The sequence below is a fragment of the Sturnus vulgaris genome, chromosome 6 (genome assembly GCF_052056855.1).
Source record: "Sturnus vulgaris isolate bStuVul1 chromosome 6, bStuVul1.hap1, whole genome shotgun sequence".
Classification (NCBI taxonomy): Eukaryota; Metazoa; Chordata; class Aves; order Passeriformes; family Sturnidae; genus Sturnus; species Sturnus vulgaris.
This window is the reverse complement of record NC_142248.1, coordinates 43621422-43649227: the sequence shown is the minus strand read 5'-3', so window position 1 is coordinate 43649227 and position 27806 is coordinate 43621422. Positions and strand designations below refer to the sequence as shown.

The following is a 27806-nucleotide window of genomic DNA, read 5'->3' as shown; positions in this document are numbered from 1 at the left end:
GGTGCCATTGAGAAAAAATTTGTAAGGTGAGAGGGAAGTCCTTGAATGAAGATGTTGATTTTGGAACAGACAGCAGACAGGCTGCACCGTGGACATTGTTAACACATTAATTTTCCTGACTTTATATTTCCCAGCATTTTCATTTGCTTTGTGCACAATTTCTTTTTTATTTCCGTGGACGCCCTACTTTAATAATGAGAACACACTGAAGCAAATCACCCTTTAAAAAATATTTAAAATGTACCACCTATTCTGTTCTTCGAGTCTTTGTGTTTTTATTGAGTTTGAAAACACCAAGATAAGGCAGAGACTCTGGGATTAGCTTTGCAGAACTGGCGTAAACAAGAAGCGGCATGTGGCTTCACTCTGTCAACTGCAGGTTGTCCTTTCACATATAAATCTGTTTGACCTTAGAGGAAAACAGGAAGACTATGAATGAAGGTAAGCAGCTTCCAAAACCCTTACATGTTTGAAGATTTTCCTTGGGATTACTGGAAAAGGGTTTGTAGAAACAGGATGTGTCGTGTTTCCTTTAACTTCTTTTGAAGCTACACGTCAAAGGTGTGCTCCTTCCTCAGATTTAAATTATTGCTCTAAAATTAGGACAACCATGACTCCATCCTTTTGTGTCTCTCAGTCTCCCTGCCTCATGAGATAAGATAAAGCCCTTTACATGTACAAATGCAACATGTCTTCATCATTCTCAACAAAGACGAAGATAATACAAGGGGATTATTTCCTCAGTTCATCTGAGGGGAAAATGGATAGAAAAAACATGAAACTCATGGAAGATCATGAGAATTTTGATATTGATGGCAGCTGCAGTGTTTTGATTGGGTGGGTAAGATACCAAGAAACCTCATCTTTCTCCTCCAGTCTGTATATATACATTAAATTTGGTTTCTCTCTAAGCCCCTCTCCAGGGGTCTATCTGTGTCTGCACCTCCAGAAACCTTTGATTGCAAGGAAGTTTGGTGACCTTGGGTTTTCTCTAGCTCTGAAACAGGGAATACACATAAATTTTTTCAGTCTGTTTCTTCATACAAAGAATCTTTAATAACCTGCCTGTGTATCTTTAATAACCACTACAGATTGTCTGGATGTGAGACAAGTGTCCCATCACACAGCATCTTGGTCATACTTGGGTTGACACTTCCATAGGGAACAAGGGAGGGAAAGCACAGTTCACTGCTGGGATGTTTGCAGATAAATTGCTCTGAGGAAGAAAGGAAAGGGGAATCACTCAATGGGAGCCATTCATTGTAAATCTAAGAGTATTTCCCATTAGTGGTGACTGTTCTCTCCTTGTTTTGCCTAGATTAAAAACTGCAAAAAGTGCTCCAGGTGGAGGCTGCTAGAGCTGTACTGTTTGTTATAGCCACCGAGTGTCAGGGGCTTGAGGCAAAGCACCATTATTGACTCAGTTTCCCCACAGGGGTCTGGGTACTGGGTTAGCTTGACACCATTCACCTCAGTTATGAAAACTGAGCATTTCTCAAGTGCTGGGAGCTGCTGTAGGTACAACACCCCCATCCAAAGGCTGATGCTGGCATCTCACACCTGCTTCAAAATCACACTGATAACCTGTCTAGATAGCTGAGAAGGTAAATGGGGACACTGTACGTGGTAAAGCAGCCACCATTACCTTTGTACGTTGGGAGATCATGAATACATCTCACCTAGGTGCAAGTTATCATAGAAATCAAAGAAGACATAGAATGGTTTGAGTTGGAAAAGACCTTAAAAATCGTCTACTTCCAACCCCCCATGTTGTGGGCAAGATAGCCACCCACTATGTCAGGAAGGGCCATGCTCAACCTGGCCTTGAACACTGCCAGGCAAGTTAATAGAACCCTTCTTGTTAATCAAAACTAATTACTGCTGCCAGTATCTCTTCTTTCATGTTCCCCAACACCTTGGGCCATACGGTCTGACAGACTTATTCAATGGCATTTATTTCTCAAGAAATAAAGGAGCTGAAGAAATGGAAGTGATGCCTCATCACTGTAGCTTTCAGCTGTGGGAAAGCAATAGATCCAGCTACCAAGAACTTCTCCACAACCCATGAATTGACTTCTGCTGGTCCAGTTCCCTCTGGAGTGCCCCACTGCCACCCAACCCGTGGCTTGTAGTTACAGCAACAAGATCCACTGGGCTGCCTGAGGCAGTGGTAGGTTGAGGTGTAGTTTCCTGGCAAGGGGTGGTGGCAGAATGTGGCTACCATGGCACTGCAAACCTCGTGCCCAGGTGCAGTGAGGGCTGGCAGCTGAGTATGCTAACACTGGTCTGTCTGTCCCACTGCCCCCATCCACAGAGCAGGGCAGACCTGGAGATTCTCAGCAGGTTCAGCCAGCCCTGCTGAGTGTTCATGGAGAATGTTCATGGTGATGAGACAGGAGTTCAAGTCAGGATGTCATCCTGCAGCTCAGACAGGCAGGGCTGTGGGGACTGAGCCAGGCAGGGTCTCCTGGTGGGCTTGGCTTTTTGGGACCCATGGCTGGGCTGGGCAAGCTGGAATGGCAACCTGCAGTACCACTGGAACAAGGACTGATAGCCCTGGTTTGGGCTGGAGGTGGATCCTGGGCCAGGGAGGATAGAAGGGAAGCTCAGGTGGGCTGGTCATAGCCTTGGCAGACATGGAGGCAGTGTGTCTGGTAAGGCAGTTAATTAATACTTTTTGTTCCTGAGCTAGGAGAGATCTGTGACGCAGTTAAGGGACCAGGGAAGGAGGAGTCATGCTGACTTTTTTCCACCTGCATTATTTACCCAGTCCATTACAGGGAAATGCAGGCAGTGAGATCCAGTGGTAATAGAGGGCAGGGAGCATTTCCTGCCTGTAACATCATGTGCTGGGACAGGGTTTTCTTACTCTGAGTCCTGGTTTTCCTTCTCCAAATTCCAGTCATACCCACAGTTTAGCCATTTTCATTTTCTACATATGGCATCTTGCTGCAGCATTATGCATTATGTCTCCTTAAGCAGATTATAGCCTGAAATAAATTCCAGTTTAATGGAAAATATTATCAGCTTCCATTGGAATTACTTACCATGTGATTGCGGTTGTACTTCCTGTTGTGCTTAGGGCTAAAACCATTAAATGCTCTGTAATTTTTACACTTTCTTACAATTCTCCTATAAATATCTATTCATCATAACTGGTCAGAACATTCAGTCTTCAAACACAGGTCATTTTGGTTTTTATGCTGTGATCTCACATCAGATTATTAAACACTTAGGCTAAAGCTGGATTGATTCAACAGAGATCCTCATACTTCCTAGTTTGTTATTTCAGGTCTGCAAAGCCAAATTGCTGCAGGTAGCTCTCAGCTGTCAAGGAAATGGTCATGAGTGAAGAAAATCCTGAAGCTGGTCTTTGGTAGCTGGCTAAGACCTCTGGTATTCAGGAGGTAAGGGTAGCTGTGTCAGACAAGCGAGCATGGAGAATTACCAAGTGCTGTGTGAGTCCTGGCCCACAGCATTGGCAATGGTGATCAGTTGAGCCCAGGAAGAAGGGAGAAGTGTGGTAAAGATATTTTAAGGGTTTGGATTTATTTTTCATGATCCCACTCTGATTTGATTGGTAGCAAATTAAATATGCTTCCCCTAGATGAGCTTGAGCAATCTCTCTGTTCTTGTCTCAACCCACAAGTCTTGGTCCTTATTTTCTCTCTCTGTCAGCCAAGGCCAACCAGCCACAAGCAGCGAGTACTGGTGCCTGCATTCCCTGCCAAAGGCAGGCTCTCAACAGAGGAAGCATTTGCTCAAGATGCCATATATTGGCGCCTTTGAACAGGGTGAAACTTCAAGAGGGATTGGTCTCTCTCAAAAAGGGAAGACATGCAGTGTCCATGTGGTAACGGCCTCTAGTTCCATGGCCTTGCCACATCCACGTCCAGGAGTCTCTTGCCACGGCCTCATCATCTTCGTATCTGACTGCCAGAGTGAGCTTTTACTGTGGGAGAAAGGAGCAGCAACAATTTCCAACGTGGACAAAACAGTCTTCTCCATGTCCTCTGTGCTCAGGAATGTAGTACCTCCTCCCCAGGGAGTCAAGGATGGGTGGATGCTCCTCCTAAACAACAGTGAAGGTACAGAGGCCCTTTGGTGGTAACACACACTCGGACCCACCACAGTTACATCTTCCACTCCACTGTGAATTGTGTCAGCACAAGAGCTGCTCAAGCTGCAGCCATAACCCTCGAAGAAGGTTCTCACAGATGCAAGGCCTGTAGTCCTTCCATTATTTAACATGCAGTTTGGTGTGCACTTTGATTATATCCAGCCTTTGATTGCTTCAGGCTACACTAGTGGCTGACTGGGGGTGGGGACAGGGCTGATTTGGCTGCGTTGTGATGTGCTGTGACACCTGTGACATCGGGGGGGACGTGTCACAATGGGGGCGGGTATAAAAGGGCCCAGCAGGCAACGCTGGCCCTGCGTTGCTTGGGCAAGCGGTGAGTGCACACATGGAGGGGAGGCTGGGCTGGGGACAAGGGCTGGGGCATAAAAGCTGCACCCGGGGCTGGGTTCTCCCCCTGCATGCAGGGAAAGCCCCTGATGGGAGAGCATTGGACAGGCCACGCTGGCGTGGACAGGTGTTGCCGCCTGCCAGCTGTCTGGGGCCCTGTCCTTCCTGCCCACAGACCCCTCAGGATTGCCATCCCTGCTGCCCCCACTGCCAGCTGCCTCCCTCACAGCCCCACTCAAGGCCTTCTCTCCATCCTCCTGCAGACCATGAACTCCATAGTGTTACTTTGCATGCTCTTGAAAAGCCTCATCCAGTACCCAAAGCTCGTGGGTGATGATCAGGATGAGGAAACTCGTCTGCTCACAGAAAGGCGTGCAAAATACCTGGAATGGCAGAGGATTCGCCTGGAGCAGGAGGTGGAGCAGCTGGCCCTGAAGCAAGTGCAGCTCTTGCAGCACTTAACTGTTGCTGCACTCCTGGTCCTTGTCTTGGTGATATGGTGGATGGGGGGCAAAAGGAGCATGAGGAGACAGGAGCCTGGAGAGGAAAATGTGAATGCAAATGAAGAAGATGAGGTTGTCGATGAGGCTGCAAATGCAGAAGGCAATGACCTTGCAATTGCAGACCATGAAGAAGACAACGATTTTGATGATAACGTTGGAAGAATTCTCATGGACCGTATACAGTGGCCTGTCCAGGACCTGCAGAAAGGCTGTGAGTGGACAACTGACCTGATGGACAATTACACAATTTACTTTGGACACGTCCTATCCAACAGCTTCTACCCAGTCTTGCAACGAGCCATCGGGGTGGGCAGCGCCTTTGAAGGCTGGAGTCCACGTGAGCAGGATGTTGTGTACCAGGTGCTCATCCCCATGACTCCTCCCCGAGGCCACAGCTTCCACCTGGAGCTGGACTCTGCAGAGCAGAGGCACGTGAGGAACTTCCGTGTCCGCGTGCAGCTGGAGTGCACCTGCAGCAAGGAGCAGCAGGGTGAGAACATGCTGTGCTTCCTGCACCACCCCGAGGAGGAGCTGAGGAGGAATCAGGATCCCAGCCTCCTAGACACCCTGTGCACAGACTCCTACCTGGATGTGCACAAAACTGCCCGCTGGTTCTACCAGCTGGTGAGAGCAATCTGGCCAGCTTTGCCTCAGTCCCACAACTGGCACTTAATGCCGCTGCCCTCCAGACGCTCCTGCCAATTCAAGGTGACCAGTGGCACTGAAAGCTTCAGGATTGAGGTGTTCTTCGGGGTGCGGAGAGGTGACTCTGACATCTTTGTGAGCAGCCAGCCTAGAGAGGCCCACACCCAAAGCACAACCTGGCCTGAGACCTATGCTGTGGCAGAGGCTGAGTTCTTCAAGCACATTGCTATGCAGGCAGCCCCGGACAGTTTGCACCTCAAATGCCTGCAGTTCTTCATCCGTCTTCACCTGGGCTTCAGCTTTCCCACCTACGCCATGAAGACCATTGTCATGCACCTGCTCAACGTGCTGCCCGTGTCACAGTGGCGCAGGGGAGATTTGCTGCAGCGACTGCTGGATATCAACGACAGCCTGGGCTTATGTGTGCTAGCAAAACGCCTCAACCATTTCATTGTGGGGAACCAGAAGCTGCCTCAGCACATCCGTTTACCCCCAGATGTTCAAAGGGGTCACACATACAATCTCTTCCATCACCTGGCAGAGGAATCGGCCGCCCACACCCAGGCGATCCATGAGTACCGCGTTCTGTGCAAGTGGTTCAGGAGAATCCTTGCCGGCGAAGATGAATGAACGTGGCAATGCACAGAGCTGTGCGTGTGCTGCTCACAGCTGGCAGCAGAGAGACACCTCAGAATAGAGACTGGGTGCTTTAAGGAGGAGAGGATGCAGGCGATGCTTCTGGTGAAGGTCCCACAGCCTCTCCTGCTGCCTCAGCAGGTGGAGGGTCAGGGGAGGCTTTATTCTACCTCCTAGAATCATGCCATTACCCAAAAAACGGCACCCAGATCTGCATGAAGCCCCGCTGGAATTTGCTCACTCCTAAGAATGTGCAGGAAGAGAGAACATGCTGTACATTTCAGTGCCAGAGTCACCAAACTCCACCTTTTGCATACATTTTGACAAGGGCTGAAATTTCGAACATGAATGAAACTGGAATGTGGGACAGAAGAAGAAAAAAGAAACAGGGCAAAAAACACCAAGAGAAAAAATCAGCGCTGCTTGGCCAGCACCAGTCCATGGACAATGTCTCTCCTTGTCCCCGGGAGAGACACATTTAGGTCAGCATTGGACAAAGTGTCTTGAGCTGACCTGAAACATTATAGATATAGATGTATATATGAATCTAGAAGTTTTTTTCATAAATATTTATATTGTGTATTCTTACTATCTACTGTAAAGTGTATAAATTATCATATATATATATTAAAATGCAGTAAGGCAAAACCATATAATAATACAAATCGTATCAAAGATATGAAATATATAGTTATTTCATCCTAATAAAAAATAATTCTGGAGGTTTGAATATGAAATTACAAATAATAAGGATAATAATTATGAAATAATAATTATGAAATAATAAGAATAGAGCACATATTTAGTGTCACTATCTGTTGTGACATGTGCTAATGTTCTTAGTGCTTAGTGTTCTTATGCTCTATAGTTATTACATTTTGGAGTGGCATGCTGGAAACTGCTTTGATTCTGATCTTCTTTCAATAAAATACAATATTTCCGAATCTGGATTGTGCATGACTTTATTGATCACAGAGCCAAACCTATAGTAGTAGTAAAAGTCACATACAGTGAATCTGCACCCATGAGCTGTCTGCTTGAATTCAAGCAAACTGACAGAGCTCAAGTGGTTCTCATCAGAAATGAAGCCCAGCTGCCCCAGCCCCTCTAATCACAGAATGGCTTGGCTTGGAAGGGTCCTTAGAAATTGCCTTGTTCCAGGCCTGCTGCCAAGGACAGGGACACATTGCACTAGGCCAGGATGCTCCGAGCCCCACCCAGCCTGGCCTGGAGCACTGCCAGGGCTGGGGCAGCCACAGCTTCTGTGGGCAGCGTGGGCCAGGGCCTCAGCAGCCTCAGAGGGCAGAATGTCCTGCACATGTCCAGCCTGAGCCCTCCCTGTGGCACTGGGAAGCCACCGGTGCTGTCCCTGCAGGCCCTTGCAAAGAGCCCCTCTGCAGGTGTGTGCTGGGCCCGTGCAGGGACTGAAAGGCTGCAGGAAGGTGTCCCTGGAGAAGGCCTGGCAGAGCCCTGGGGCCAGCAGTGGCACCATGAGGGCAGCAAGCGGGGCCCGGCGCGCCCGTCGGGGCGGGAGGGCCCAGGGAGGGCACCGAGGCCCTGCCAGCTGGAGCAGGCAGCTCTGCAGTGCGGGCGGCACAGAGCCCTGGGCTCCCGCAGCTCTGCGTCCCTCACGGCTGGGGCAGCTGCCCAGGCACGGCCGGCTGGGGACACGCGGCCACCCCGGGGCCACCCGCAGGGGGACCCTGCTCTGGGGCCAGGCCAGGCCGCAGCAGGGAGCACCCATGGGGCTGTGCTGGGGAGGGAACGGCTCTGCCCAGGGACAGGGCTCTGGCAGCAGGGCAGCAGGGACAGCAGTGCCGGCCACAGCGACAGGGGACACATGGCTGCAGTCCCTGTCAGGAGCACAGAAGAACCTTCTCACTCTCTGCAACTGCCACACAGGACGGTTGGGCTGCTGCAAGTCAGCCTTTGCTCCCAGGGAACAAGGGAGAGGACAAGAGGGAGTGGCTTCAAGATCTGCCACAGGAGCCTTAGATTGGGTGTTAGGGAAAAATTTCTCCTCTGGAAGGATTTCCTTTTCCTTTGCAAGCACTGGCACAGGCTGCCCATGGAATTGGTACAATTTGTATTGTTTGAGGCACTTCAGAAATGTGTGGATGTGGCACTTGGCGCTGACATGGTGGCAGGACAAATGTGGGATGTGACACAGCCCAGGTGCTGGCAGCTGTGAGCTGACTGAAGCCATACAGATGAGCCTTTGATGTCAGCTAGCACTGGTGCTGGCAGCTGAGTCACTGGCAACAAACATGCCATCTTACCCTCCTGCAGAACCCTTTCAGAGTGAACCTAGGCCATGGGAGGGGATCAGCGGCTCTCCCAGCTTCTGAGCACAAGGTGAAATAAGAGAAACACTGTTACACATCAAGCCCTAGGCTTGACACATGGTAACAGAGGAAAGAGAGGGGCAAAGGCACAATTTGGAGTTCCATGTAGGCAGCACTGAGAGGGGAAAACTCAAATGCAGGAATGGAATATGGCAAATGTCACACGTTTTCTTGTGGGGGAAAATTCTGCAAATGGAAGATACCATTTTCCTGGTTCAGGTCAAATTTGGGGGAAAACCTTCGGAAGGAGTCCCCAGGAAGCAAACCCCCACGACTCCTCCCCCCACCACCAGGTTCGAGAAGAATTTTCTCAGAGACAAGTGGAAAAAAACCTGTTTAATTAACAAACATAACACTCACCAGCAAAAAAAAATACAACACCAGATGACAAAAACTCTTTCACTGCTCTGAAAGGGTGACAAACTCAGAAAGTCTCTCCTGCAAGTGGTCGCCCAGTTATCCATCTCTGGCGCTGGGGATGACTGCTGTAGATCACAAAATGCAGACTCCTGTTTTTTTTTTTTCTTGGTGTTTCTCAGGTCCCCGTCCAGAACAGGTTCAGATAGTATTCAGGAAAGGGAAAGGAAAAAAAAAACCAACAAAAAACCCACAAAAGTCCAGGGAAAAAATTGGACTGCCTAGCTAAACTAACTAATAAGCAAAAGCAAGAGCAAAAGCCAAAAGTAGTAGTGAAAGCAAGCAAGCAAGCAAGCAAGCCTAGCTTCTCCTAAACACAGACCATGGGGGAGGTGAACCGGCTGATAAAAAGACAAAACAAGCCTTCACTTTCAGAGTCAGTCCTGAAAGCACAGAACAAAATACCAAGCATAAACAGAACACACGATTGGGGATACAAGCATCATAAGATCACCCTAGGACAACCATAATCCCCAAATCCAAACAGTAATGTTTGAATTTTCTGTGATTGATGGCTGAGAGAAGCTGCTGTGAAGTGCTGATGATCTCTTCTTTGCACTCCCCTCATCCTTCCTCGTCACAGGGGTCTACAAAGCCAGGTGAGAATTTCTTCCTTCTCCTGCCTGTGCTGAGACCAAACAGCCTTGGGGTGCCCAGTGCTGTTAGCAGGAGAGCTGGTGAAAGGCACTGCAAGCCACACGGACTTCCCCTCCAAGGCTGCAGAGACACAAGGGCAGAAAGCTGTAGCCTAAGCTGGATTGTAGTTGAGCTTGTCTGTCCTCTGGCTATCCTCCTGCAGGCCACGCAGTGAAAATGTGAGCTGCTTTCATAGGGATTTCAGGGTTTGCCCAAAACGGGCCCTTGATGAAGGCCAAGGGCAAGGAAGGGCTCCCAGTTGTGCTGCCAGTGCCATGGAAGGCTCCAGAGCAAGAGGGCATTTCATGTCTGCTGGGATCCCCGCTTCACAGTCTGGCCTTGCAGCTTTGCAAAATCCACACGGACATGTGGGGACATTCCAGCACAGATTCTCATTCCAAACCTTTCCATTATCTTCTAGGAAAATTCTAATTTTTCCTTCTGCTTGGAAGGGGATGCATTCCTTGAGTTGATGTATTTGGCACAAAGGTTCTCCTCACATGGAAATTCATCTGGGGAGCCTGAAACTTTTCTGCCCACCAACAACCCATTTTCTCCCACTGGATCATGGGAAGCACAGTGCAAAAGCAACACCTTTCTCTCCCATGAGAGGAGCTGAATTCTCAAACCAAGGGTATGACACAGTGCAAATGATCCCTGAAGAGAACTTTTAGCTACATGGAGGTCATTATATTAGCCCAGGGAACAAACAATATGACAAGAGGAAAATGACCTTAAGGTGAGCCATGGGAGGTTTAGATTGGATCTCTAGGAAATATTCCTTCCAGAAAAACCATACTAAGCTTGGGAACAGGCTACTCTCAGAAATGGCTGAGTCTACACCATCAGAAAGGTTTAAAAGTCAGGTGGATGTGGCATCTGGGGACATGGCTCATTGGTGAAGTAAGCAATGTAAAGTTTGCCTTTGGACTGTGTGATCTTCAGGAACTTTTTGAATCTTGCTGACTCCGAGATTGAAGTGTCGCTCAAGCAGTGAGGAGTCAAAGCTGAGATTCAATGATCCTCAAGGGTGCTTTCCAATATGGATATCTATGAGATTGCCAATGGTGGGCAGATGAAAATCAATCCTAAAGAAAGAACAATGGGAGCCCTTTGAAGAACATTAACTCAAAAGCAGCCTTAACCAGTAGACCAGGGCCATTTTCAGTGTCTGAGCCAGGGTGGGGACAAAGGGTGGGGTTGGCTGTGTTGTGATGTGCTGTGACACCTGTGACATCGGGGGACGTGTCACAATGGGGGCGGGTATAGAAGGACCCAGCAGGTAACGCTGGCCCTGCATTGCTTGGGCAAGCGGTGAGTGCACACATGGAGGGGAGGCTGGGCTGGGGACAAGGGCTGGGGCATAAAAGCTGCACCCAGGGCTGGGTTCTCCCCCTGCATGCAGGGAAAGCCCCTGATGGGAGAGCTTTGGACAGGCCACACTGGCGTGGACAGGCGTTGCTGCCTGCCAGCTGTCTGGGGCCCTGTCCTTCCTGCCCACAGACCCCTGAATATCCCTGTCCCTGCTGCACTCATTGTCATCTCCCTTCCTACTGACCCCGTTTAAGCCTTCTCTTCAGCCTCTTGCAGACCATGGACGCAATAAGATTCCTTTTCATGCTCCTGCAAAGCCTCATCCAGTACCTGCAGCCCGTGGGTGATGTTCAGGATGAGGAAACTCGTCTGCGCATGGAGCTGCGTGCAAAGTGCCAGGAGCAGGAAAGGCTTTGGCTGGAGAAGGAGATGGAGCAGCTAGCCCTGAAGCAGAGTGGAGAGGAGCCGTCCTTGCAGCTCTTAGCTGTTGCTGTGCTCCTGGTCCTTGTCTTGATCCTATGGTTGATGGGATGCAAAAGGAGCGTGAGGAGAGAGGAGACTGAAGAAGATGAGGTTGGAAATGAAGAAGATGATCGTATTCAAGAGAACATAGGAAGGACACTAGTGGAGCGCATACAGTGGCCTGTACAGGACCTGCAGAAAGGCTGTGAGTGGACAACTGACCTGATGGACAATTACACAATTTATTTTGGACACATCCTATCCAACAGCTTCTACCCAGTCTTGCAACGAGCCATCGGGGTGGGCAGCGCCTTTGAAGGCTGGAGTCCACGTGAGCAGGATTTTGTGTATCGTGTGCTCATCCCCATGACTCCTCCCCGAGGCCACAGCTTCCACCTGGAGCTGGACTCTGCAGAGCAGAGGCACGTGAGGAACTTCCGTGTCCGCGTGCAGCTGGAGTGCACCTGCAGCAAGGAGCAGCAGGGTGAGAACATGCTGTGCTTCCTGCACCACCCCGAGGAGGAGCTGAGGAGGAATCAGGATCCCAGCCTCCTAGACACCCTGTGCACAGACTCCTACCTGGATGTGCACAAAACTGCCCGCTGGTTCTACCAGCTGGTGAGAGCAATCTGGCCAGCTTTGCCTCAATCCCACAACTGGCACTTAATGCCGCTGCCCTCCAGACGCTCCTGCCAATTCAAGGTGACCAGTGGCACTGAAAGCTTCAGGATTGAGGTGTTCTTCGGGGTGCGGAGAGGTGACTCTGACATCTTTGTGAGCAGCCAGCCTAGAGAGGCCCACACCCAAAGCACAACCTGGCCTGAGACCTATGCTGTGGCAGAGATGAAATTTTTCCAGCACATTACTATGCAGGCCCCTCCTGACAGCTTGCACCTGAGATGCCTGCAGCTATTCACTCGTCTTCTGCTGGGCATAGGCTTTTCCACCTACACCATGAAAACCATTGTCATGCACCTCCTGAACACCATTCCTGTGTCACAGTGGTGCAGGAGACATTTCCTGAGGCGCCTGATTGATATCAGTGAGTGCCTGCGCTTATCTCTGGAAGTGAAACGCCTCAACCATTTTATTGTGGGCAACCAGAGGCTTCCTGAGGAGATCAGTTTGCCCCAAGATGTTCAAATGGCTGAGCCACCCAACCTCTTCCACCGCCTGGCCATGGATCCAGTTGCCCACTCCCAGGGCATAGGCGAGTACCTTGATCTGCAACGTCGGCTTGTGGCAATTCTCAAACCTGAGGATTGAAAGAGATTCTCCTGCACAGAGCTGTGCGTGTGCTGCTCACAGCTGGCAGCAGAGAGACACCTCAGAGTAGAAATTTAGTGCTTTAATGAGAATAGGATGCGTGCAATGCCTCTGGTGAAGGTCCCACAGCCTTTCCTGCCGCCTCAGCAGGTGGAGGGCCACGGGAGGGTTTATTCTACCTCCTTGTATCATTACATTATCCAAAAAGGGCTCCCAGATCTGCATAAAGCCCTGCTGTAATTTGCTCACTCCTAAGCATGTGCAAGAAGAGAGAACATGCTGTACATGCAGGACCAAAGTCACCAAAACCCACCTGTAACACACAGTTCTTCTTGGCCTTTGAGGAGGGCCAAAATTTAGAGCATGAATGAAGGTGGAATGTAGGACGGAAAAAGAAAAAAGAGACAGGACGAAACAGACCAAGAGGAAAAATCAATGCAGCCTGGCCGGCATCAGTCAATGGACTGTGTCTCTCCTTGTCGGTTGAAGAGACACCTTTGGGTCAGCATTGGAAAAACTGCCTTGGAGCTGACCTCAAATTTTGTATATATAAGAATCTAGATGTTTTTTTCATATATACTCATATACTGTATTTAAATTATATACTAATAAGTTTATTACTTATGATATGTAATATTAAATAGCAATAAAACAAAGCAATATACTAACATAAATAATATAAAACATTTTAAAAATTAATTATACTGTCCTGATAAAAAATAATTCTGGAGACTTTAATATGTAATTATGTTAAAATAATAGCAATAGAGCACATATCTAATGTTCTTACCTATTGCGAACCATAGTAATGCTCTATAGTTAATGAATTTCTACACGGCAACCTGGAACGTGCTTTGATCTTGTTTCAATAAAATACAATACTTCAGAATGTGGATTGTGCAAGACTTTATTGATCTCAACCAGACCTATATTGTTGGTAGATCTCACAGGTTGTGAATCTGGGCCCTTGAGTTATCTGCTTGAATCCAACCAAACTGACAGAGCTGAACTGATTCTATTCAAAAATTCAGTCGACCTTCCCCGAGCTCCCTTGATCACAGAATCACAGAATGGCTTGGCTTGGAAGGGTCCTTAGAAATTGCCTTGTTCCAGGCCTGCTGCCAAGGACAGGGACACCTTGCACTAGGCCAGGATGCTTCGAGCACCACCCAGCCTGGCCTGGAGCACTGCCAGGGCTGGGGCAGCCACAGCTTCTGTGGGCAGCGTGGGCCAGGGCCTCAGCAGCCTCAGAGGGCAGAATGTCCTGCACATGTCCAGCCTGAGACCTCCCTGTGGCACTGGGAAGCCACCGGTGCTGTCCCTGCAGGCCCTTGCAAAGAGCCCCTCTGCAGGTGTGTGCTGGGCCCGTGCAGGGACTGAAAGGCTGCAGGAAGGTGTCCCTGGAGAAGGCCTGGCAGAGCCCTGGGGCCAGCAGTGGCACCATGAGGGCAGCAAGCAGGGCCCCGCGCCCGTCGGGGCGGGAGGGCCCAGGGAGGGCACCGAGGCCCTGCCAGCTGGAGCAGGCAGCTCTGCAGTGTGGGCGGCACAGAGCCCTGGGCTCCCGCAGCTCTGCGTCCCTCACGGCTGGGGCAGCTGCCCAGGCACGGCCGGCTGGGGACACGCGGCCACCCCGGGGCCACCCGCAGGGGGACCCTGCTCTGGGGCCAGGCCAGGCCGCAGCAGGGAGCACCCATGGGGCTGTGCTGGGGAGGGAACGGCTCTGCCCAGGGACAGGGCTCTGGCAGCAGGGCAGCAGGGACAGCAGTGCCGGCCACAGCGACACGGGGACACATGGCTGCAGTCCCTGTCAGGAGCACAGAAGAACCTCCTCACTCTCTGCAACTGCCACACAGGACGGTTGGGCTGCTGCAGGTCAGCCTCTGCTCCCAGGGAACAAGGGAGAGGATAAGAGGGAGTGGCTTCAAGATCTGCCACAGGAGCCTTAGATTGGGTGTTAGGGAAAAATTTCTCCTCTGGAAGGATTTCCTTTTCCTTTGCAAACACTGGCACAGGCTGCCCATGGAATTGGTACAATTTGTATTGTTCGAGGCACTTCAGGAATGTGTGGATGTGGCACTTGGCGCTGACATGGTGGCAGGACAAATGTGGGATGTGACACAGCCCAGGTGCTGGCAGCTGTGAGCTGACTGAAGCCATACAGATGAGCCTTTGATGTCAGCTAGCACTGGTGCTGGCAGCTGAGTCACTGGCAACAAACATGCCATCTTACCCTCCTGCAGAACCCTTTCAGAGTGAACCTAGGCCATGGGAGGGGATCAGCGGCTCTCCCAGCTCCTGAGCACATGGTGAAATAAGAGAAACACTGTTACACATCAAGCCCTAGGCTTGACACATGGTAACAGCGGAAAGAGAGGGGCAAAGGCACAATTTGGAGTTCCTTGTAGGCAGCACTGAGAGGGGAAAACTCAAATGCAGGAGTGGAATATGGCAAATGTCACAGGTTGTCTTGTGGGGGAAAAGTCTGCAAACCGAAGACACCATAAACCCCAAACCCAAACAGTAATATTTTAATTTTCTGTGATTGATGGCTGAGAGAAGCTGCTGTGAAGTGCTGATGATCACTTGTCTACACGCTCCTCGTCTTTGCTCATCTCAGGAGTCTAGAAACCCAGGTGAGGATTTCTTCTTGGTCTTGCCTGTGCTGAGACCAAACAGCCTTGGGGTGCCCAGTGCTGTTAGCAGGAGAGCTGGTGAAAGGCACTGCAAGCCACACGGACTTCCCCTCCAAGGCTGCAGAGACACAAGGGCAGAAAGCTGTAGCCTAAGCTGGATTGCAGTAGCACCTTGTTGAGCTTGTCTGTCCTCTGGCTATCCTCCTGCAGGCCACACAGTGAAAATGTGAGCTGCTTTCATAGGGATTTCAGGGTTTGCCCAAAATGGGCCCTTGATGAAGGCCAAGGGCAAGGAAGGGCTCCCAATTGTGCTGCCAGTGCCATGGAAGGCTCCAGAGCAAGAGGGCATTTCATGTCTGCTGGGATCCCCGCTTCACAGTCTGGCCTTGCAGCTTTGACAAATCCACACGGACATTTGGGGACATTCCAGCACAGACTTTGGCTCCAAAGCTCTCCATTTTCCACTAGGAAAATTTTGGTTTTTCCTTCTGCTTGGAAGGGGATGCATTCCTTGAGTTGATGTATTAGGCACACAGGTTCTCCTCACATGGAAATGCTTTTGTGTACCCTGAAACTCTTCTGCCCACTGGATCATGGGAAGCACAGTGCAAAACCACCCCCTTTCTCTCCTCTGAGAGGAGTTGGATTCGCAACCCAAGGGCCTGACACAATGCAGATGGTCCCTAAAGGGAGGCTGTAGCTACGTGGAGCCCATCATATTAGCCCAGAGAACAAACAATATGACCAGAGGAAAATGATCTCAAGGTGAGCCATGGGAGGTTTAGATGGCATCTCTAGGAAATATTCCTTCAGCAAAAACCATATGAAGTTGGAAGAGGCTGCCCAGGGAAACGGCCGGGTCTCCACACTGGGAAAGGTTTAAAAGTCATGTCGATGTGGCATCTGGGGACATGGCTAATTGGTGCACTAGGCAGTGTAAGGTTTGCCTTTGTACTGTGTGATCTTCAGGGACGTTTACAGGCACACTGATTCTGAGACTGATGTGTAGCTCAAGCAGTGAGAAGTCAAAGCTGAGACTCAATGATCCTCAAGGGTGCCTTCCAACATGGATATCTGAGATTGCCAGTGGTGGGCAGATGAAAATCATTTGAAAACAAAGAACAATGGGAGTTCTTTGAAAAATATTCACTCAAAGACAGCCTTAACCAGTACACAGGGGTCACTCTCAATGGCTGAGCCAGGGTGGGGACAAAGGGTGGGGTTGGCTGCGTTGTGATGCGCTGTGACACCTGTGACATCGGGGGGGACGTGTCACAATGGGGGCGGGTATAAAAGGGCCCAGCAGGCAACGCTGGCCCTGCGTTGCTTGGGCAAGCGGTGAGTGCACACATGGAGGGGAGGCTGGGCTGGGGACAAGGGCTGGGGCATAAAAGCTGCACCCGGGGCTGGGTTCTCCCCCTGCATGCAGGGAAAGCCCCTGATGGGAGAGCATTGGACAGGCCACGCTGGCGTGGACAGGCGTTGCCGCCTGCCAGCTGTCTGGGGCCCTGTCCTTCCTGCCCACAGACCCCTCAGGATTGCCATCCCTGCTGCCCCCACTGCCAGCTGCCTCCCTCACAGCCCCACTCAAGGCCTTCTCTCCATCCTCCTGCAGACCATGAACTCCATAGTGTTACTTTGCGTGCTCTTGAAAAGCCTCATCCAGTACCCAAAGCTCGTGGGTGATGATCAGGATGAGGAAACTCGTCTGCTCACAGAAAGGCGTGCAAAATACCTGGAATGGCAGAGGATTCGCCTGGAGCAGGAGGTAGAGCAGCTGGCCCTGAAGCAAGTGCAGCTCTTGCAGCACTTAACTGTTGCTGCACTCCTGGTCCTTGTCTTGGTGATATGGTGGATGGGGGGCAAAAGGAGCGTGAGGAGACAGGAGTCTGGAGAGGAAAATGTGAATGCAAATGAAGAAGATGAGGTTGTCGATGAGGCTGCAAATGCAGAAGACAATGACCTTGCAATTGCAGACCATGAAGAAGACAACGATTTTGATGATAACGTTGGAAGAATTCTCATGGACCGTATACAGTGGCCTGTCCAGGACCTGCAGAAAGGCTGTGAGTGGACAACTAACCTGATGGACAATTACACAATTTATTTTGGACACGTCCTATCCAACAGCTTCTACCCAGTCCTGCAACGAGCCATCGGGATGGGCAGCGCCTTTGAAGGCTGGAGTCCACGTGAGCAGGATGTTGTGTACCAGGTGCTCATCCCCATGACTCCTCCCCGAGGCCACAGCTTCCACCTGGAGCTGGACTCTGCAGAGCAGAGGCACGTGAGGAACTTCCGTGTCCGTGTGCAGCTGGAGTGCACCTGCAGCAAGGAGCAGCAGGGTGAGAACATGCTGTGCTTCCTGCACCACCCCGAGGAGGAGCTGAGGAGGAATCAGGATCCCAGCCTCCTAGACACCCTGTGCACAGACTCCTACCTGGATGTGCACAAAACTGCCCGCTGGTTCTACCAGCTGGTGAGAGCAATCTGGCCAGCTTTGCCTCAGTCCCACAACTGGCACTTAATGCCGCTGCCCTCCAGACGCTCCTGCCAATTCAAGGTGACCAGTGGCACTGAAAGCTTCAGGATTGAGGTGTTCTTCGGGGTGCGGAGAGGTGACTCTGACATCTTTGTGAGCAGCCAGCCTAGAGAGGCCCACACCCAAAGCACAACCTGGCCTGAGACCTATGCTGTGGCAGAGGCTGAGTTCTTCAAGCACATTGCTATGCAGGCAGCCCCGGACAGTTTGCACCTCAAATGCCTGCAGTTCTTCATCCGTCTTCACCTGGGCTTCAGCTTTCCCACCTACGCCATGAAGACCATTGTCATGCACCTGCTCAACGTGCTGCCCGTGTCACAGTGGCGCAGGGGAGATTTGCTGCAGCGACTGCTGGATATCAACGACAGCCTGGGCTTATGTGTGCTAGCAAAACGCCTCAACCATTTCATTGTGGGGAACCAGAAGCTGCCTCAGCACATCCGTTTACCCCCAGATGTTCAAAGGGGTCACACATACAATCTCTTTCATCGCCTGGCAGAGGAATCGGCCGCGCACACCCAGGCGATCCATGAGTACCGCGTTCTGTGCAAGTGGTTCAGGAGAATCCTTGCCGGCGAAGATGAATGAACGTGGCAATGCACAGAGCTGTGCGTGTGCTGCTCACAGCTGGCAGCAGAGAGACACCTCAGAGTAGAGACTGGGTGCTTTAAGGAGGAGAGGATGCAGGCAATGCTTCTGGTGAAGGTCCCACAGCCTCTCCTGCTGCCTCAGCAGGTGGAGGGTCAGGGGAGGCTTTATTCTACCTCCTAGAATCATGCCATTACCCAAAAAACGGCACCCAGATCTACATGAAGCCCCGCTGGAATTTGCTCACTCCTAAGAATGTGCAGGAAGAGAGAACATGCTGTACATTTCAGTGCCAGAGTCACCAAACTCCACCTTTTACATGCATTTTGACAAGGGCTGAAATTTAGAACATGAATGAAACTGGAATGTGGGACAGAAGAAGAAAAAAGAAACAGGGCAAAAAAACACCAAGAGAAAAAATCAGCGCTGCTTGGCCAGCATCAGTCCATGGACAATGTCTCTCCTTGTCCCCGGGAGAGACACATTTAGGTCAGCATTGGACAAAGTGTCTTGAGCTGACCTGAAACTTTATAGGTATAGGTATATATATGAATCTAGAAGTTTTTTTCATAGATATTTATATTGTGTATTCTTATTATCTATTGTAAAGTGTATAAATTATCATATATATATATTAAAATACAGTAAGGCAAAACCATATAATAATACAAATATTATCGAAGATATGAAATATATAGTTATTTCATCCTAATAAGAAATAATTCTGGAGATTTGAATATGCAATTATGAAATGATAATAATAATAATTATGAAATAATAAGAATAGAGCACATATTTAGTGTCACTATCTGTTGTGACATGTGCTAATGTTCTTAGTGCTTAGTGTTCTTATGCTCTATAGTTATTACATTTTGGAGTGGCATGCTGGAAACTGCTTTGATCTTGATCTTCTTTCAATAAAATACAATATTTTAGAATCTGCATTGTGGATTGCATAGAGCCAAACCTATAGTAGTAGTAAAAGTCACATACAGTGAATCGCACCCATGAGCTGTCTGCTCGAATTCAAGCAAACTGACAGAGCTCAAGTGGTTCTCATCAGAAATGAAGCCCAGCTGCCCCAGCCCCTCTGATCACAGAATGGCTTGGCTTGGAAGGGTCCTTAGAAATTGCCTTGTTCCAGGCCTGCTGCCAAGGACAGGGACACATTGCACTAGGCCAGGATGCTCCGAGCCCCACCCAGCCTTGCCTGGAGCACTGCCAGGGCTGGGGCAGCCACAGCTTCTGTGGGCAGCGTGGGCCAGGGCCTCAGCAGCCTCAGAGGGCAGAATGTCCTGCACATGTCCAGCCTGAGACCTCCCTGTGGCACTGGGAAGCCACCGGCGCTGTCCCTGCAGGCCCTTGCAAAGAGCCCCTCTGCAGGTGTGTGCCGGGCCCGTGCAGGGACTGAAAGGCTGCAGGAAGGTGTCCCTGGAGAAGGCCTGGCAGAGCCCTGGGGCCAGCAGTGGCACCATGAGGGCAGCAAGCGGGGCCCGGCGCGCCCGTCGGGGCGGGAGGGCCCAGGGCAGGCACCGAGGCCCTGCCAGCTGGAGCAGGCAGCTCTGCAGTGTGGGCGGCACAGAGCCCTGGGCTCCCGCAGCTCTGCGTCCCTCACGGCTGGGGCAGCTGCCCAGGCACGGCCGGCTGGGGACACGCGGCCACCCCGGGGCCACCCGCAGGGGGACCCTGCTCTGGGGCCAGGCCAGGCCGCAGCAGGGAGCACCCATGGGGCTGTGCTGGGGAGGGAACGGCTCTGCCCAGGGACAGGGCTCTGGCAGCAGGGCAGCAGGGACAGCAGTGCCGGCCACAGCGACACGGGGACACATGGCTGCAGTCACAGCCTGACTGCCCTGGGGCAGACCCAACAGGCAGACACGACACAGACACGCAGGAGCTCCCATCCTCTTTTTACCCATGCACCACCCTGCACCTGGGTGTATCCTGGGGCCTTCCCTCACCCAGGTGCAGCATCTCCTACTTATTTTTGTTTAAATCAAGTACGATTGCCTTGGTTCTACTCCTCAAGTATATTCACATCTCTCTGGTTGGTATTCCATCCTTCAGGTGTGCAATTGCTCCTCTCTGCTCCGTGACATCAGTAAATCTGCTGAGGTTGCCCTCGATCCCTTTGTCTATGACATTAATGAAGATTTTAAGAAACACTGCTCCCAGAACACACCCTTTAGAGACACCAGTGGTCACTCATGTCCATCCTGACTCTGATGTGTTGACCTCTGAAGTGACCATGCAAGCAATTTCTTATCCGTCCAACAGTCCAGGCATCAAATCCATCTCTCCCAATTTAGAGAGGATGTTGTGGGGATCATGTCAAAGTCTATCCAGATGTCCAGATAAATGACACCTGTAGTCCTTGCCTTGTCTCTTCATGTACTTGCTCTGTCATAGCAGGCCTCTGGATGGGTCAGGCAGGACTTACCCTTGGCTGCCCAGAATCACCTCCCTGTTCTCCATGTGCCTTAGCACAGCTTCAAGGAGGATGTGTTCCGTGATCTTCCCAGGCACAGAGGTGAGGCTGACATGTTGGTCATTTCCAGAGTGCTCTTTTCTACCCTTTTTTAAGATGGGTGTAGTGGGTTCACCTTGTCTGAATGCCAGGTGCCCAGTAAGCCATCTATTACTCCCCTTCCTAGTGAGACAGTGGAGAGAAAATACAAGGGAAAACAAGTAGTAAGCTGAGATAAAGCTGTTGACTAACGTGAAAAAGCTGAGAGTTTGTGCACACAGAATTAAAGGAGAAAAAACACTTAGTCTCTGCTTCTCACAGACGAGAGATATTGAGGCACTTTCTGGGAAGCAAGCAATTTCTCTGTTCTCTGGTCTTCTTGAGATATTGGGCCTATTGTATCACACACCTTAACAGAGCAGAGTGATATTTCCTAAGGAGAGCTCTGTTCAGCTTAGAAACCCAGCCGTGAGTGGCCTCTAGCTGGAGCCAGAGGTTTATGTATTCCACTCCGGTCCTGGAGAAGCATAACAAGTGAATGGCTGTAGACGTGCTTGCCCCCTCCAGAACATCAATCTTCCCCTGTCTCTGTTGTTTCCTCGTCTTGTTAAAGCACCCTCAGCAGGGGAGAGGGAAACAAACATTTCCAATCATTTGGCTAGCCCAAATCACATCTACCGATGAATAAAGGGTGGGAATTGCTCACAAAGTACTTGCTGAATTTATCTACTCCCCTCTAGCAGCTGTTTCTTTTGTGTGGTGATCCTCTCTTTTGTGGGGGTGATGCAAAATGGAAGAAAAGAAGCAGAGCCAGCAATCAGACTGCAAGTTAGGACACTGCAAAGAAAAGGGGTGACTGAAGTGTAACTGCTAAATAGGACTCTCCCTAAAAGAAATGTGAAATATTTTAGCAAAATAAGGATTTTTGGTTTTGAGAATTTTATCTTCCAGAGAAAACTCCTTTCATGGCGTATCCCTTGCTCAATTCCAATCTGCTTTGATTTTTTTCTCCCTTCTCCCCTCTTCTGCGCCATGATGGCTACACAGATGCTGACTTAGCATGGAAATTGCTTGGTAGCATCAATGTTCCTGGTGAAATGCTTCCCCAAGGGTGGAAGGACCTTTGCACTACTGCAGTGGTCCAGAGCACCAGCATCTGAGTTCGGCATTCTGCTCTGACTGCGGTCTTTGTAAAAAATCTCACTGCTGAGCACCTGAGGCTCATCCTCAGCCAGCCTGAACCAATGGCTTCCAAGGGTGGCTGCCCAGCTCTGCCAGCTGGCAGTTTGCTCCTCTGAGCCTGCACGTTTCTTCATGTCTCAGAGGCATGAGTGTTTCTAGACAGACTCCAAAAGCAGCTGTGAGCTGGACACAGAGCCCACTGCAGTATTCACCACTGAGCAAACACTGAGTGAAGGGCTGTAAGGCACTTAACTTTCAGTCAGACAGACATTAGGTTTATCAAATCTGGGCTGTGAAAACACTAGTGGTTTTCTAACAAAATGAAATGTTCATTCCCCAAGACTCCACCCTCTAAATCAGGATCTCTGCAGATCCAGTCCCAAATTTCCCATTGCCTCCACATGCAGTGGTTTTGGCTGAACAAATGCAGCACTTTTCCTCAGAGTGGTGAGACAGCAGCTCCCCTCTTCCTTTCAGCTAAATTCCCACTGCCAGACAGGTTTTCAGCCCCCTCCTTTGGCCCAAAGCATCCACGTGTATTTGTGTTTTGTGACTTTGAAGAAAACGTAAAAGGACTTATTTTATTAACAGCCAACAGATACTTCAAAGCAAAAATGTAGTTGAGAAATTAATCATTCTGCTCTTCAAAAGTGAGATTTATTATGACTCCTAAAATTAGTTTAAAATTAACCAAAAGCTAAATGCATGAATCACTCTTTTAAAATAAAGTCAGAAATTCAGTGGAAGGTATGTATACCGGTAAAATTAAATCCAAGGACATCTAATTTTCTTCATTTAAGATAATACTAATGTGTTGTCCCTTAGCATCTCAGTGGCTTGGGGAAAGTGTTTCCCCTTTAGCAGAAAAGGTTTTGTTTGATAATACTTTCTCAGATTATTGGAAAGATTTGTGTGTTTGTGTGTGTGTGTGTTTGTGGAGGGGTTGTCTAAAAAGCCAAATTTACATCCTCTGAGAAAATACCCATTTTCTGTGTTTACCAAGGCAAAGTAGGCCATTGTCTGGGGATAGACAATGGTTCTGATGGGAATTTGAATTCAGGGCATTAACATTTGCTGAGCTGGATAATAAGTGGGAGACAGTTTCACCTAAGGAGTCATATTCACTGATTCTTGGTAGATTTTTTTTCCATAGTTCTTCCAAGTACACAATTTGCTGAAAATTGGCAGGAAAATGTGGTCAGCTCCAGATGCAGCTTCATGAGTGTATTTTTGAATAACCATCACTGCCAGTTGCTGCTTCAGGAGCTGGTTCCCAGAAGCTCCTGGGAAGAGGGTGAGATAACACTCTGCTTGCTACTGTGATCACAGGCCGTGAGCAGGCAGAAGCCATTTCACAGGTAGGACTGTGACCAGAGGAGCTCCCTTAATAACCCTGCCATGTTTTCTCAGCCCATTTTCTTGCTTATGTGCCTGCCTGAGCAAGGATGCTGCTTTCCCAGCTGTGGCCACGCATTCTGCATTGACCTTGGACCCCATCAGCTCCTTCTAAGTTATTCTCACTGTGTTATAACTGTTTCCACTGATGAGTACATTCTGTGTAGAACCAAAAATCTCACTAGGCAGAACAGCTTTGCCCTTTTCTGAATTATTTTTACACAAGATATGCTTCCCCCCAAGGGCTGGAAAGACTCAGCTTCCCCTAATTAACACTTGTCTAATGCACTAAAGTGTCTTGGAATACTTTTATTTTCTGTCCGCCTTGGCTTTAATTTCAAAAGCACAAAATCTCTGACTACAAATAAATGACAGCTTTGTGCTGCAGGGATAAAGCGCCTGGACAAAAACGCTGCAGCAATATGAAAGGGAAATTCAAACATCAACATCAAGTCCTTAGACACCTTTGAAAGAGTTTCCTGTTTTGCCAATCCTTTAGGGCCAGGCGGTGAGTTCATGCAGAGCTTGCTCAGAGCTTACTCACACGAGCAGGCCAGCTCGTGGTGAGGACAGCACATATGCCAGTGGCACCTTGCTGCTGAGTTTACAGCAGAAACCCACCCCAAAGCAGGCTTCTTGCTTCGAATCTATTGCCGAAATCGGGCAAGAGCTTCAATCACCTCAGCTTCCAGAAGATGGGGCTGTCCTTCCTCTCAGTATCGTCCTGCCTGGTGGAATACTCATCTCACTCATTCTCACTCATCGTGCTCAGCAAAAAACTTAGAATTACATTATTGTTAAGGTTGGAAAATATGTCTGAGATCATTGAGTCCAACTGTTACCCCAGCACTATTAAGACCACCACTAAACCATGTCTCAAAATGCCACACCCATACACCTTTTGAACACCTCCAGGGGTAGTGACTCGATCACTGCCCTAGACAGCGTGTTTCAATGCCTGACTATCTTTTCACTGAAGAAATTTCACCTAATGCCCAATCTAAAGCTCCTGTTATACAGCTTGAGGCCATTTCCTCTGTTACTTGTTACCTGGGAAAGACACTCACCCCACCTGGCTCCACCCTCCTGTCAGGGAGTTGTGGAGAGTGAGAAGGTCCCCCTTGAGCTCCTTTTCTTCAGGCTGAATCCCTGCAGCTCCCTCAGCTGCTCCTCATCAGACTTTTCTCCAGACCCTTCCCCAGCTCCATTGCCCTTCCCTGGACACACTCCAGCCCCTTAATGCCTTTCTCGGAGTGAGAGGTTCAAAACTGAGCACAAGACTTGAGGGGTACTTTGGTACAGAGATTGTTTGCACGTGACTGTCCTTCCCTAGCCCACAAATAACTGTGTCGTGTTTGCATGTGTTGCTGCTCTGGAGCTGGGTTGAGCAAAGATGGTGGTGTCAGCCCAAAGAGAGATTAAATGATTGTGGAGGAATTTCTTTATCACCATCCTGTGTAAATAAAGATTAGAGACAGCACATTTTCCTTGCAGCTGTGCTGCTGCAAACAGGAGGGAGGACAGGGCCAGGCAGCATTACAGAGCCACCTTCAAGTGTGTTGTTGCAAATCCAGGAGGACATGGACTCATCACAGTATCCGGATAAAGTGAGAGTGGCAGTGCCACCCTGCCTGTAGTGCATTCCTCCATTGGCAGTGCCCTGGGGAACAGCAAAGCACCGAGTTCACATTGCCAGGTTTGTGTTAATCCCACCTGAGCCTCAGTGACCTGCTCCTTGAAGGGAGGTCACTGGTGTTTGTCCCCCAGGGAAAGGTCTCTGTAGGCAGTGGAGCTGCAGGATCCCTGAGGAGGTCCCTGTAACACTTCTGTCCCTGGCACTGTTCCAGGCCAGGCTGGATGGGGCTCTGAGCCTCCTGGTCTAATGGAAGGTGTCCCTGCTTATGGCAGGGGTGTTCAACAAAATGGTCTTGAAGATCCCTTCCAATCCAAACAATTCTTTGACATACAGATGAGATCAAGCAGGAGCTTGAGTTGGAAGTTCAGTATTTGAAGTGTTAGTTGTGATTGCTTTCTCAGATAAATTGCTTTCCTTTGGGGTGGGTGGCTAATTCTGTGCACCAAGCACTCAATTCTGATGAGAAGAGGGGAGCAGTGTGTGATAGAGGAGAGTGCATAATGTTGCTTTCCATGTTTCAGTGGCTGCCTCCTTCCTTGCAAGCTGGCCTTGGAAAGCATACAGAGCAAAAATAAACTAGTATTCATCACTGGTAATGAAAAGTACTCCTACCCAAAAGAGAGAGGAGTAACATTTTTCACAGTTTGAGGTGTGGGCATTCACCAGAGCAGGTCCTGCTACGTGCTTGGATGGCACCCAGCCCATGTCTCCTTGCTGTTTAGTCAGTAAATATTGATTTCCCAATGGGAACAACTGTTGTGCAGTACAGCCAGAGTTAAACAACAGCTCAGAAAAAAAGAAGCCAGCCACATGCATGCCTCACTTCTGCAGCATTCCTGAGACAAGGCTGTATTTTTATCATCTGCAAAACCAGCTACATCTGCTGTGCTGAGCTATAACTGGAATCCCAACTCCCTCATTATGACCTCTGTCAGAGAAGTGAGCCAGCTTCTCTGGGGTATAATTTAGATTCTACCCAGTTCCATGGCTTTCCCGAGAAAAAGATAACACCCTGGTGCATGAAATCAGATGAGAGACTAGCACGGCTCAGATGCTGCAAGAGGACATGCTGTACGCACAACTTTATCTTTCCTAAAAACCCTTCCAGGCCACAGGTGTCCTTTGCTGTTATGGATGAACCTTATTGAAAACCATCTCCCACATTTTAGCCTTCTCCTGCACACAGCAGCTTTGAAGTATGGAGCTTTCTCCCACCACCTGCCTCCAGTGGCCTTGGGTTTGCTGCTCTCTTGGGTGCTGAACAAACGCTGCCCCTTTGCAGCACTGCAGCCACCCAGGCAAAGTGGGATCTCCTGCAGCTCTCCCAGCTGCCTGCAGGCCTTTCAGAAATGCCTGGATTCCTCCCTTGTATCTCTTGTGTTGCAGAGCTGTTCCCAGAACACCTCGCAGGCCAGGGCAGGATGCTCTAGCTGTCACAGTTATCTAGGGTTTTGCTCAACTGGTCTGAAAAGCTTCAAAACCCCCAAGAGGAGGGCAAGGCTCCAAGTTGGATGTAAGCCCAAGTCCTCTGCATGCTGAATGAGAGATGCCTCACTCCACAGGGGAAAACTCTCCAAGGGTCCCTTCTTACCACCCATCATGGGAGGTTGTTCTCCTGCCAAAGTGTCCTAAAATCAAGTATGAAGATAATATACTACTTTGGTGGCATTTTCTTTTCAGGAAGATCATTTCTGCACCCTCTGACATCAAAGAAGAATTCCTGAAAACAGGGAATAATGCCAACACCATCTTTGCTTTGCTCCGATGAGGACTCCTAGGAGGAGAAATGTTCCTCACTTTTGTTGCATCTGTTAACGGGATTCAATTAAGCTGCCAGAAATGATAAGCATTTAGAAGAACATCAGCTATCACTCCTCACTACTAGACAAAATCTTTGTCATGTCAGCGGTCATAAATCATTGTGACTGTACTTGGGAAGTGTTAGACACTGTAACTCATCAGCAGGGCCCATTCAGCTTCCCTCAGGGCATTGTTTTACCTGGTCTGCCAAGGTAAATGCCTTGTGTTGTTGGTACACAAGAAAGGAGTATTTGAGTGGTGTAGAAATTATGTCTGTTTGCACTGAAAAAGAAAACAAAATGTTCCTTCTAAAGCAGATTTAAAATTGCAAGAGGTAGGTTGGTCGAAAATCAAACTTTCCATCCCTGGAGAAAAGTCAGGCTTTTTAAACACTTGGTTTGATACCAAATCAGGGCAATAAAAGGGGAAAATATTCCTTTTCACGGGACAGTATTTGTTGCAAAGTTCAGGGACATTTAAGCCTTCCATCCCTGCTCAGTTTGCAGCATACAGATCACTGTGATGCTGGTCCCAAGGGGCTTTGGCCCCTGCTTTTCACACAGGCTTAGGCAATATCTCTCATAATGCACCCAGGACAGCATCATAAATGATGGTGGATAAATACAGATAAAGGGGCATCTCTCTGCACCCGGAGTGCCAGAAAATTTAAGAGCAGAGGCAATAGTGGATGGAGATGAACAGAAAAAAACCACAAGAATACAAGAGAGTCTACTACCCATGAGGGTACAGCCTCAAGGCCTTAGGTGCCAGTCCCAGCTTCAATATCTGCAACCATCACCAGGCAGGACTCAAAGAGGGTGATGAGGTATTCATGGGAAAAGTAAAAGGCAGCACAAGAGGAAATATGAAGGTG

At 49.5% G+C, this 27806-nt stretch overlaps 3 protein-coding genes across 5 annotated transcripts; all 3 read left to right on the top strand.

Moving 5' to 3' along the window:
• The first annotated feature begins 4734 nt into the window (after positions 1–4734).
• On the top strand, positions 4735–6246 carry LOC148223465 (inositol 1,4,5-trisphosphate receptor-interacting protein-like 1). Of its 2 annotated transcripts, XM_088166606.1 has the most exons (2): positions 4735–4959; positions 5044–6246. In XM_088166606.1, exons 1-2 carry the CDS (start codon positions 4735–4737, stop codon positions 6244–6246), a joined length of 1428 nt encoding a protein of 475 aa, XP_088022732.1. The 2 variants fall into 2 exon arrangements, with proteins under 2 accessions (XP_088022732.1, XP_088022731.1); XM_088166605.1 differs by having other exon boundaries at positions 4735–6246.
• A 4997-nt stretch (positions 6247–11243) lies between these two features.
• On the top strand, positions 11244–12692 carry LOC148223464 (inositol 1,4,5-trisphosphate receptor-interacting protein-like 1). The gene has a single exon (XM_088166612.1). The coding sequence runs from the start codon at positions 11244–11246 to the stop codon at positions 12690–12692; it is 1449 nt and encodes a 482-aa protein (XP_088022738.1).
• A 4251-nt stretch (positions 12693–16943) lies between these two features.
• Positions 16944–18455, top strand: LOC148223463 (inositol 1,4,5-trisphosphate receptor-interacting protein-like 1). 2 transcript variants are annotated; one of them, XM_088166604.1, is made up of 2 exons: positions 16944–17198; positions 17265–18455. In XM_088166604.1, exons 1-2 carry the CDS (start codon positions 16944–16946, stop codon positions 18453–18455), a joined length of 1446 nt encoding a protein of 481 aa, XP_088022730.1. The 2 variants fall into 2 exon arrangements, with proteins under 2 accessions (XP_088022730.1, XP_088022729.1); XM_088166603.1 differs by having other exon boundaries at positions 16944–18455.
• Positions 18456–27806: the final 9351 nt, after the last annotated feature.

Coding starts and splice junctions, on each gene's coding strand:
- LOC148223465 (XM_088166605.1), top strand. CDS start 4,735: ATGAACTCCATAGTGTTACTTTGCATGCTCTTGAAAAGCCTCATCCAG.
- LOC148223463 (XM_088166603.1), top strand. CDS start 16,944: ATGAACTCCATAGTGTTACTTTGCGTGCTCTTGAAAAGCCTCATCCAG.
- LOC148223464 (XM_088166612.1), top strand. CDS start 11,244: ATGGACGCAATAAGATTCCTTTTCATGCTCCTGCAAAGCCTCATCCAG.